The sequence below is a fragment of the Scyliorhinus torazame genome, chromosome 7 (assembly GCF_047496885.1).
Source record: "Scyliorhinus torazame isolate Kashiwa2021f chromosome 7, sScyTor2.1, whole genome shotgun sequence".
In the NCBI taxonomy this organism is placed as follows: domain Eukaryota; kingdom Metazoa; phylum Chordata; class Chondrichthyes; order Carcharhiniformes; family Scyliorhinidae; genus Scyliorhinus; species Scyliorhinus torazame.
In genome coordinates, this window is record NC_092713.1 from 95,337,668 (window position 1) to 95,349,912 (window position 12,245).

At 44.7% G+C, this 12,245-nt stretch overlaps 1 protein-coding gene across 2 annotated transcripts in view; it reads left to right on the top strand.

Moving 5' to 3' along the window:
* The window catches only part of dnai4 (dynein axonemal intermediate chain 4), a 401,481-nt gene that overhangs the window by 231,630 nt on the left and 157,606 nt on the right, over positions 1–12,245 (top strand). For both annotated transcript variants that reach the window (XM_072511088.1, XM_072511087.1), the window contains exon 11: positions 9,856–10,007. In XM_072511088.1, the coding sequence (XP_072367189.1) occupies positions 9,856–10,007 (152 nt within the window). The remainder of the gene's footprint in view (positions 1–9,855; positions 10,008–12,245) is intronic.

A 12,245-nucleotide genomic window follows, 5' to 3' on the forward strand; every position in this document is an offset into this window, starting at 1 on the left:
ATTTTCTGCCGGTGGGAAATTAGTTCGGAATTTTGTTCTCCTAACTAAAGGTGAGTTGTTTCCTGCTGATTTATGTCTAGAACCATATTTGCATTTATTTTTAGCTCATGAATTCTGAGTTAGAGAATATCCTCGGGCTGAAGTCATGCTGTCGGGGGATGATGTGGCGGGAGAGGGGGTGTTGGTGGGGGGACACAGGAATATTAACACGAATAATGTTGGGTTCAAGAGTAACAGGGAGAGGCTGAATAATTATAGGGGGAAGGAAAATTAAGAGATAATGAGAATGGAGGAGGGGGAGTTTGGAAGCTGGTCCCCCAGGCAAAGGTCAGCAGTAACATTTTCGAGCTTACCTTGAAATGACTGTTTGAAAAACAAACTAGAAAAATATTGTTCGGGAAGGAGTCTCAGGGCATGTGAGAGGAGTTCACACAACAATTTGTGGTCGATTGAAGGAGCACCCTGTAACTGTCATGCTTAAACCAGAGAGCATGGTTTAGCTGAGTGCTGGTCTCAAGGGCCTAATGCACAGAGAATGAGTTGGCTCCTTTATATTGTGCATTCAGGCAACATTTTGTTACCTTTGGGAGCTGCCTTGCATATGGTCTTAATTAGCATCTGATTCTGACAGAGGCATGTCAGAAATAAAGTTGAGTCCAAGAATCAATGGCCATATCTGTTGTACAGGGGTATCATGGGCCCGACAAGGGGCATCGGTCACGTCCCTTTTTCATTTGTGTGTCGGCAATTGTGAGATTCTGCAAAGGTCCCCAGTGGAGCCCTGAAAGGATTTGCAGGCAAAAAAGGTTCAGTACGGTGGTAACCTTCAGGGCATCCGGCATTCGATGCCCTCCAACTCTATGCACTGTTGGTTCCTCGCGGAGACAAGCAAAGACATCTGCAGCATTGTCTTTCGCTTATCTCCATGCATGAGTTGTGTCTTCTGTTGATGCTAAGTTGCACCAAACCTCATAAAACGGAAAGGTAGGGTAAACACATCCAGAACTCCTGAAAGAAAAAGAAGATAGAAATTAAGAAAAAGGGTGCAATGTAAATGGGAATCCCAAAGTCTTGTATTGGTATATAAATAGTAAATGGGTGGTAACAGGAGGAGTAAGGCCGATTAGGGACCTAAAAGGTAATTTATACATGGAGGCTTAGGTCATGGCTGAGGATTAAATGTGTATCCGTCTTTACCAAGGGGGTAGATGCTACCTAAGACACAGTGACAAACGAGGTAACCTTGACCCCAGAAGGGTGCAAAATTGATAAGGAGAAAATGTTGAATAGACTGTCAGTGCTGAAGTTGATAATGCAGCAGGACTGGATGAGATGCCTCAATAGTACATCCCTGCTCTTGTTTTCTAGTCCTCTCGACATGAATGCTAACATTGCATTTGCCTTCCTTTTTAAAAAAAATTTAGAGTATCCAATTCATTTTTTCCAATTAAGGGGCAATTTATCGTGGCCAATCCACCCAGCCTGCACATCTTTGTGTTGTGGGGGCGAAACCCACGCAAACATGGGGAGAATGTGCAAACTTCACACGGGCAGTGACCCAGAGCCGGGATCGAACCTGGGACCTCGGCGCCGTGAAGCAACAGGGCTAACCCACTGCGCCACCGTGCTGCCCTGCATTTGCCTTCCTAACTGCCAAATGAACGTGCATGTTAACCTTAGAGAATCCTGAACTAGGACTCCTAAGTTCCTTTGTGCTTCTGATTTCCTAAGCCTTCTCCCATTTAGAAAATAGTCTACATCTCTATTCTTCCTAGCAAAGTGCATTATCTCACACTTTTTCACATCTGCCACTTCTTTGCCCACTCTCCGAGCCTGTCCAGGTCCTTCTGCAGCCTCCCTACTTCCTCAACACAACCTGTTGCTCTACATATCTTTGTATCATCAGAAAACTTAGCAACAATGCCCTCAGTTCCATCTTCCAGATGATAAATGGAAATCATGAATAGATGTGGTCCACTGACCCCTGTGGAACACCACTAGTCACTGGCTGCCATCCTGAAATCCAACTAGATCACGTCCACTGGTTCTCCTTTGTCTAACTTTCTCGTCACCTCCTCAAAGAATTCTAACAGATTTGTCAGGCATGACCTCCCCTTGACGAATCCATGCTGACTCAGTCCTATTTTACTGTGCACTTCTAAGTGCTCCACAATCTCATCCTTAATAATAGACTCTAAAATCTTACCAACAACTGAAGTCCGGATAACCAGCCTCCCTCCCTTCTTAAACAGGGGTGTTACATTTTCCGATCCTCTGGGACCATCCCTGCCTCCAGTGATTCCTGAAATATCACCACTAATGCCTCCACAACCTCCTCAGCTATCTCTTTCAGAACCCTGGGGTAGTGTCCATCCGGTCCGGGTGATATATCCACCTTCAGACCTTTCGCTTTCCCCAGCACCTGCTTTTTAATAATGGGCACTACACTCACCTCTGCCCCCTACTCTCTCAAAATTCTGGTATGCCACTGGTGTCCTCCACTGTGAAGACTGATGCAAAGTGTACCTATTGAGTTCTTCTGCCATTTACTATTACTACTTCTTCAGCCTCATTTTCTAGTGATCCAATGTCCATTCTTGCCATTCTCTTACCTTTTATATATCAAAAGAAACTCTTGCAATCTTCTTTTATATAACTAGCTAGCTTATATTCATATTTCATCTTCTCTCCCTTATTGCTTTTTTAATTGTCCTCTGCTTGCTTTTAAAGGCTTTCCAATTGTCTGGCTTCCTACTAATCCTTGCCACATTATATGTTTTTTTCTTTTACTTTTTAAATTTTTTTCCAATTAACGGGCAATTTAGTGTGGCCATTCCACCTACTCTACTTATCTTTGGGTTGATGGGTGAGACCCACGTAGACACAGGATGAATGTGCAAACTCCACACGGACAGTGACCCGGATCTGGGATTGAACCCAGTTTTTTGGCGCCGTGAGGCAGCAGTTCTAACCAGTTCTAACCACTGCGCCACTATGCCACCTGTTTTTTCTTTACTTTTCTGTGATTCTGTTATCATTCAAGACTATGGGCCAAGTACTGGCAAATGGGATTAGGATGTGCAGATCAGGGTCTTTCATGCGGTAGTGCAGACCCGATGGGCCTTTGCTGCACTGTATTTTTCTGTGATTCTGATTCTATGATTCTGTTATGCTGTCCTTCACTTCCCTTGTCAGCCATGGTTGCCTCGGCCTCCCCTTAGCATGTTTCCTCCTCCTTGGGATGAATTTTTGTTGTCCCTCCCGAATAACCCCCAAAACCTCCTGCCATCGCTGTTCAACTGTCTTCCCTGCTAGGCCCCCCTCCCAATCAACTTCGGCCAGTGCCTACCGGATATCTTTGCAGTTACCCTTATTTAATTGTAACACCATTACATCTGATTTCAGCTTCTCTTTCTCAAACTGCAGGGTGAATTCTATATATTGTGGTCACCACCCCCTAAGGGTTCCTTCACCTTAAGTTTCCGAATCAAGTCTGCCTCCTTAGTTAGGCCACACTTGGAGTATAGTGTTCAATTCTGGTCGCCACACTACCAGAAGGATGTGGAGGCTTTAGAGAGGGTGCAGAAGAGATTTACCAGGATGTTGCCTGGTATGGAGGGCATTAGCTATGAGGAGCGGTTGAATAAACTCGGTTTGTTCTCACTGGAACGACGGAGGTTGAGGGGCGACCTGATAGAGGTCTACAAAATTATGAGGGGCATAAACAGAGTGGATAGTCAGAGGCTTTTCCCCAGGGTAGAGGGGTCAATTACTAGGGGGCATAGGTTTTAGGTGCGAGGGGCAAGGTTTAGAGGAGATGTACGAGGCAAGTTTTTTACACATAGGGTAGTGGGTGCCTGGAACTCGCTGCCGGAGGAGGTTGTGGAAACAGGGACGATAGTGACATTTAAGGGGCATCTTGACAAATACATGAATAGGATGGAAATAGAGGGATACGGACCCAGGAAGATTTTAGTTTAGATGGGCAGCATGGTCGGCACGGACTTGGAGGGCCGAAGGGCCTGTTCCTGTGCTGTACTTTTCTTTGTTCTTTGTATTACACATCACCAAATCCAGAATTGCCTATTCCCTAGTGGGCTCTACCACAAGCTGCTCCAAAAACCATCTCGTAGACATTCCACAAATTCCTTTTCTTGGGATCCGCTATCAACCTGATTTTCCCAGTCTACCTGCATATTGAAGTCCCCCATGATTATTGTAATATGGTCTTTCTTATATGTCTTTTCTATCTCCTGATTTATTTTCTGCCTCACATCTTGACCACCGCTAGTGTGTCTGTACATAACTCCCATCAGGGTCTTTTTTCCTTTGTGATTCTCCCACGCAGATTCTGCGCCTTCTGACCCTATAATTGCTTCTTGCATGGCAGCATGGTGGCGCAGTGGTTAGCACTGCTGCCTCACGGCGCCAAGGTCCAAGGTTCGATCCCGCCGCTGGGTCACTGTCCATGTGGAGTTTGCACATTTTTCCCGCGTTTGCGTGGGTTTCACCCCCACAACCCAAAGATGTGCAAGGTAGGTGAATCGGCTGCGCTAAATTGTCCCTTAATTGGAAAAAATGAATTGGGTACTCTAAATTTATTTTAAAAACAGTAAAAAATAATTGCTTCATGCTATCGATTTAAGTTCATTTCTTACTAACAATGCAACCCTGCCCCCTCTGCCCATCTGCCTGTCCTTTTGATAGGACACATATCCTTGGATATTTAGATCCCAGACCTAATCCCCTTGCAGCTACGTCAACCGCCCACAACATCGTAGCGGCCAATTTCAATGTGCGCAACAAACTCATTTACCTTGTTTTGTGTACTGCGCGCATTTAGGTACAATATCCTCAGTCATGCGTTGACAGCCACCCTTCTCATAGTTGTCCCCTTTTTTGTGGTGCCTGAAGTTAGATTCCTGCCGCTTTCTATACTCTGTTCTATTACATGTTCTGGAAATTTTATTAACTTCTCCTGAGACCTCGGCCCCTTTAACTTGTTTAAAGTCCTCATCATTAACTTGCACGCTGACCTTCTCCTTTAACTTTGATTTTATAATTTTCCATACAACTGGACCCTCCCTTGCTCTATTTAGTTTAAAGCCCTACTTACAGCCTACTTATGCAATTCGCTAGGACTCTGGTTCCAGCTTGATTCAGGTGAAGTCCGTCCCATTGGAACAGCTCCCTCCTTCCCCAGTACTGGTGCCAATGTACCATGAATTCTAACCCATTTCTCCCACACAACCTTTGCGCTACGCATTTACCACTTTAATCTTATTGACCCTGTGCCAATTAGCTCACGGCTCAAGTATGAATCCAAAGATTCTTACCTTTTTGGTTCTACTTTTTAATTTAGCCCCTAGCTGCTCATATTCCTTTTGCAGAATTTCTATTCTTGTTCTACCTATGTCGCTGGTATCTACATGGACCATGGCAACTGGATTTTTACCCTCCCACTCCAAGTTCCTCTACAGCCCAGATGAGATATCCCGAACCCAAGCACCAGGCAGGCAACAAAACCTTTGGGACACTCGATCCTGGAGATTTGATAGAGATGTTCACAATCATAAGGGAGCTGGACAGAATAAATAGGGGAATGTGTCCCTGAGCATAAAAGGATCAAGAACAAGAGAGCACAGATTTAAAGTGATTTGTAAAAGAAACAAATGCGATGTGAGAAAAAACATTTTCATAAAACGAGTGGTTTGGGTTTGGAATGCGCTGCCTGCAAGTGTGGTGGCGGCGGATTTAATTGAGGCATTAAGAAGGCATCAAATGGTTACTTGAATAGAAACAATGTGCAGGGATGCAGGGATAATTCAGGAGAATGGCACTCAGTCATGGTGCTCATTTGGAGAGCTGGTGCAGATACAGAGAATCATAGAATTTACAGTGCAGAAGGAGGCCATTTGGCCCATCGAGTCGGCACTGGCTCTTAGAAAGAGCACCCCTACTTAAGCCAACGCCTCCACCCTATCCCTGTAACCCAACAACCCCACATTTTGGACACTAAGGGCAATTTATCATGGCCAATCCACCTAACCTGCACATCTTTGGACTGTGGGCGAAAACCAGAGCAGCCGGAGGAAACCCACGCAGACACGGGGAGAACGTGCAAATTCTGCACAGACAGTGACCAGTGAATCGAACCTGGGACCTTGGCGCTGTGAAGCAACTGTGCTAACCACTGTGCTATCATGCTGCCCAATGGACCAAATGGCCTTCTTCTGCGGTGTAACAAATTTGTGATCCGATATGCGATGTGCAGACTAAGGGTAAGTAAATGGCTGGAGACTGCATAACTACTTTGTATGTGGAGGGAGACCATTCGATGGAAGCTCCCAACTAATTGCTTCATTGCATCCGTTCACAGAAATAAGGAGGAGTAGAGAATGCAGTCTGCAAACAACACTATCTTCTTGATGGCTTTGTTTAGAAAGAAGAGAAAAAGGGCCCATTTCCAATTGGTACAGCCCAGAGAAGACCATTGCCCTGAGGAACAAGTGCCAGTGGGGTCCAAGGAAGACCCAGATGCCAAGGAGGAGGGGCCAAATTAATTTGACACAACCAGAGGTCCAAAGAAGATGCAGCTCATACATGGAGATACAATCCTGCTAATCCAGTCTCAAGACCTTCACTAAATATTGGACTCCTAAAGATGGATTTTAAATGTTTAGGCCAATCAGACAGGGCTCTCCAATACTCACCACAGAAGATGCGGCCAAGGGAAGGATGTGTTGCTACAGGATGAGCTAGACATCTCCTCAGATGGGGAGGATGTTGAACGGGATAAATCTGAGGAGGGCTAGGATTCAGACAAGCCATATGAGGATGCTATTACACGGACATGATGAAGAATTTATGACATGACATCATCATATCTACAAGATTTCAAGAGGAATAGGGTGAAGACAAATGTTACGAGTGCAATTGTCATCACGCTTCAATGCAGGGGACACTACAATACTTGCATTGTCATCTTCAACATGAAATGAAAATGAAATGAAAATCGCTTGTTGTCACAAGTAGGCTTCAAATGAAGTTACTGTGCCATGAAAGTCAACAAACTCACATTGAACACTGAGGAAGTATAAGTCTCTTCCAACCCAAACAATGGGGTCATCTTTGGAAGACACAGTAGCCTCGAGACCACGTGGCTATGGAGGAATGGGCTAAGCAATAAACAACTACAAACCCTCAAGCAGGGAATCTAGAACCAGGGGACACAGTCTCAGAATGAAGGGCAGGCCTTTTAAGACTGTGAGGAGGAGGAATTCCTTCACCCATAGGGCTGTGGAAGTGCAATCATTGAGCATATTCAGACAGAAATTGATGGATTTCGAGAGACTAATGACATCAAGTGATATGGGGATAATGGAGAAAAATGACGTAGAGGTAGATGATCATCCATGATCTATTTGAATGGCAAGGCAGGCTCGACAGGTTGAATGGCCTATTCCTACTCCCATGTCCTATGTTATTATGTTTATAACTAGACATACTGCAGTCCTTTCAACCATGGCACCAACAAGTCAGTGGCCACGTCATCCTTCAAGAAGCTGAAACCCTATTGCACACATAGATGCACTCTGCATGACGTCCAGCATCGTTATCTAGGTGGCTCTGGGAGAAAAGACATTTGTCAGTGGTTCGTGCTGGACTATCTCAAGAGGGAGCTACATCTGGGCACCACCATTTCTCCAAACGCCAGCTCTTAAGCTACCTCTCAAGAACCCTAAGTCAATGTGTGCACAGTCGTTCAATGACTTCCATATTGATTTGCATTTTGTGACGTGAGAGAGATTTCGTAAGACACCGTGCGACAAGTGGTTCCGGAGCAAACTATTGATCCTTGAGCTAAATGGATGGATTCATCGGAATATGCAGAAATCTCTACAATCACACACTAATTTTGCTCCAGCAGACATTTTAAATATCACCAAGTGGAACCAATTTCTACCACTGCATCATACTCAGAGAGAGTGAGGACTAATAAAGGAATAACTTTCAGCCTTAAGTATGGAGAAGAAATTATGCATGAAAGGCTTTAGTGCCTGACGATGAATACGACTTTCACCAAAACCTCACAGTAATAAAATTAAGGTAAATACTGAGGCAAAATAATTGTTCAACATGTCTGCTGTTTCTCCAGCAAAGACAAATGAATTTACTGTGAACACTGTGGATGAAAGAGCATTTCAGAAGCATTGATGCGTGTTGTGTGTACCGAGCACACCCCAGCAAGGAATTCAGATGCTGATTGTGCAGGGTCTTGCATGAGATGGTGATCTTAAAGTGGTTGGCAGACCATCAGTGCTGATGTCCTATCTGCTGGCAATGTGACCATCCTTGTTGATTCTAAAGCCTTAGACTGCCTGAGGGCCTTAGGAGAGTGTGAGTTTTCAGTGAGTCGAAGGTTCTCTTAGAATCCTTGCAGTGCAGAAGGAGGCCATTTGGTCCATCAAGTCTGCACAGACCCACCCTAGGGCAGCACAGTGGCGCAGTGATTAGCACTGTTGCCTCACGGCGCCAAGGTCCCAGGTTTGATCCCGGCTCTGGGTCACTGTCCGTGTGGAATTTGAACATTCTCCCATGTTTGTGTGGGTTTCGCCCCCACAACCCAAAGATGTGCAGGTTAGGTGGATTGGCCACGCTAAATTGCCCCTTAATTGGAGAAAATAAATTGGGTACTCTAAATTTTTTTTTTTTTTAATGTGTGCACAGACCCTCTGAAAGAGCACCCTACCTAGGCATGGGTCTCTGTAAATGGCGGGAGAGGGGGGGGGGGGTCTCTGGTGGGTTTCTCTCTTCTGGGGGGTTTAAGGTAGTGGTCCCTGTAATCAAAGGCTCACTGATGGGGGATTCTCTTATGGTGGACTTTCTGGTGGGAGTATCTGTAATGGGGGGTTTCTGGTGGGGGGGTCTTTGCTGGGGGTGGGTTGGGCAGGATTTGCATTGTGGGGTGAGAGGGTGGCCCTCCAATGGACTTTGGGGGAAAGGCTCTAAAAGAGTTGCCACATTGACCTACCACGAGACCCACCAAGCCAGGGCCACGCTGGGAAATACCTGCGACAATTCTCGCCCACGTGAATCCTGACCCAGAGGACCGGAGAGTCACATGGGCTTGGAGAAACCAGTGCCCAGCCCGTCAATAGGAAGCAAATAGGTCCATTTGCATCCTCCTTCTGGTGCAGTGTGTTAACCTCGATGCCGCCACCAGCGGGGGGACAGGAGCATCGGAACAGCGAGATTGCGTTTTTTGGCCGCAGGTGTCGGAGAACGCGGCCCTCTATCAGAAAGATTGATAGTAAAAGAGATTGAGGTTGACAATGATGATCTTTTTACGTGCCTTACAAGCACAAGCTGGTTGAATGTATCATCAGCGTAGATGATCCACACCTCTAGAGCAAGACTAACATGGAGGTCCATGGTCCCTAATGCCCTCTTAGCTACCCGAAGAGAGAGAGACTGTATGAAAATCCTCACAAATATGGAACAAATAACTATTTGCCATTCTTTTCATCCTGGAACATTTTTGTGATTCCACATTATATATATTAATCCTTTTTTTATCCTTCTTTGCATGAGATGAGCATTTCCAAGAGCCAGAAAAACTATTTCTATTTATTTACCTCTTTAAGAAGGAGCAATTGCATCCCATATTTCCTTTTTTAAAGCCTCAAATGCATAAAATTGTTGAATATGAGCCTGCAGCCTACTTTACATCTCTCATTTTTTATTTATGTGACTTAGATTTCATTAGAAGAACAATATTTTCAGTAAAAATGTGACTTAATAGATTTAGTTCAACTTTCCTCACTAAAAAAAAAACTTCTGTATTTACATTAGTGGCCTGAGCGCATCTATTACTGTGACAGTGGTGTTACCGCTCTAGAGTTCTCTGCAGATAGCCCTAATCTGCTGGCTGCAGGTCACTATGATGGAACTGTGGCAATCTACAATATACGCAACCCTGAAAATGGGCTAGTTCTGGACAGCAGGTGAGGTTATTGGATAATCATTGTCATTACTTTAGTGCAGCATCAGCTATGTCGTATTACGTCTTGCTGAAATTGAGACTACTCACACAATCACCTATTAGAACATAAACAAAAGGAGCAGGAGTAGAGTTTATGTCCTCTCAAACCTGCTCCGCCATTCAATATGATTAAGGCTGAACTTCTGCTTCAATTCTACTTGCACATCTGCTCTAAATATCGCTGGATTCCCTGAGAAATAGAAAATATGTCTTATATCAGCCTTGAATAAACTCAATGATGGAACATCCTTAACCATCTGGAGTAGAGAATTCCAAAGATTCACAACACTCTCGGCGAAGAAAGTTCTCCTTATCTCTGCTCTTAATAACTCCTTAAGCTGAGGCTGTGGCCCTGTGTTTTATATTACCCATCCAGAGAAACAGCCTCTCAATGTCTACCCTGTCAAACCCCTTCAAAATCTTGTATTTTTCAATGAGATCACCTCTCATTCTTTTAAACTTCAGAGAGTACATGCTGAATTTGCAGGACAGCTTTATCATCCAGGAGCTCATCGAGTGAATCTTTGTTGAACTGCCCCCAATCATGTCCAAAGATGTGCGGGTTAGGTGGATTGGCCATGCTAAATTGCCCATAGTGTCCAAAATTGCCCGTAGGGTGGGGTTACTGGGTTATGGGGATTAGGTGGGGTTACTGGGTTATGGGGATAGGGTGGAGGTTTGGACCTTCGGTAGGGTGCTCTTTCCAAGAGCCGGTGCAGACTCGATGGGCCGAATGGCCTCCTTCTGCACTGTAAATTCTATGTCTATATGCCAAAACTGTGCACAGTACTCCAGTTTTGAACTCACTAAATTGCCATACAATTGGAGCAAGACTTCCTTGTTCTTATACTCTGGTCCCCTTGCAATAAATTGCCATTTGCTTTCCCAATTGCTAGCTGTACCTACATGCTAACTTCCATGTTCCTTATTCACAAATGCCCAAGTCCCTCTGAACATCAACATTTAAAAGTTTCATGTATTTTAAAATATCTTCTGCTTTTCTATTCTTATTATCAAAGTGAATAATTTCACACTTCACCACATTACACTGCATTTGTCACTTTGTTTCCCATACAGTTATGCTGTCTATATTTCTTTATAGCCTCTTGTGTTCCCCTCATAGCTTACATTCCCACCTAGTTTTGTATCATCAGCAAACTTGATCTCTTCATCTAAGTTGTTAATGATTAGAAACAGCTGGAACCCCAGCATTGATCCCTGTGGCATTCTTCTAGGCAACTTGAAGATATCCTGTTTATCCCTATTCTGCTTCCATTCCATTAACCAATCTTCCAATCATGTTAATATATTACCCACAACTCTATGAGCCCTTACCTTCAATTTTAATCTTTTCTGTGGCACTTTATCGAATGCCTTTTGGGAAGCAAGTATATTAAATATATTGGCTTCCCATTATCTACTCGGAATCTCCAGGTGCTCCAGTTTTCACTAAAAGTCCAAAGATGCACAGGTTAGGTGGATTGGCCATGCTAAATTGCCCCTTAGTGTCCAAACGTTACGTGGGGTTGTGGGAGAGTGGGTCTAGATAGGGTGCTCTTTCAGAGGGTTGGTGCAGACTCAATGGGCCAAATGGCCTCCTTCTGCACTGTCGGGATTCGATGATACTAAACCCTGAAAAATCTCTAATAAAGTTGTCAAACACGATTTATTTCTACTGTGAGTGCTGACACAAATATTTGTTCAACGACTCTGCCATTTTTTCATTCTCCATGATAATTTCTCATGTTTCTCCTTCTAAGAGTTGAATGTTTACGTTAGCTACTCTCATTTTCATATACTTCTAGGAGCTCTTGGGTGTGACCTAACCAAATTTGTTCTAAGAGTGGTAGCGAGTGGGAATAACTGTGTGTTTCCCGACGGCTGATCCAGCGATAGCATCTAACGTTAATTAGATCACTTAATGATGCCCCATGGGCTTTATGCTGCATATGACTGTCCTGTCGGCTGATTCGCAAGGACCATGCCCGGCAATTTCCTGCTAACAAGGGGGAGCAGCACTTAAACCAATCCCGCAGAGCAAACCCCAGACAGCACGCAGCCATGGCACCATGCAGACCAGCTCCGTGATTCAGGGATGCCGATCTGGCCAGGCTCATGGATGCGGTGGAGTCCAGGAGGGCTACCCTGTTACACGGACGGGGGTCGGAGGGCCACCCACAGGTCACCCAGTGCCGCCTGG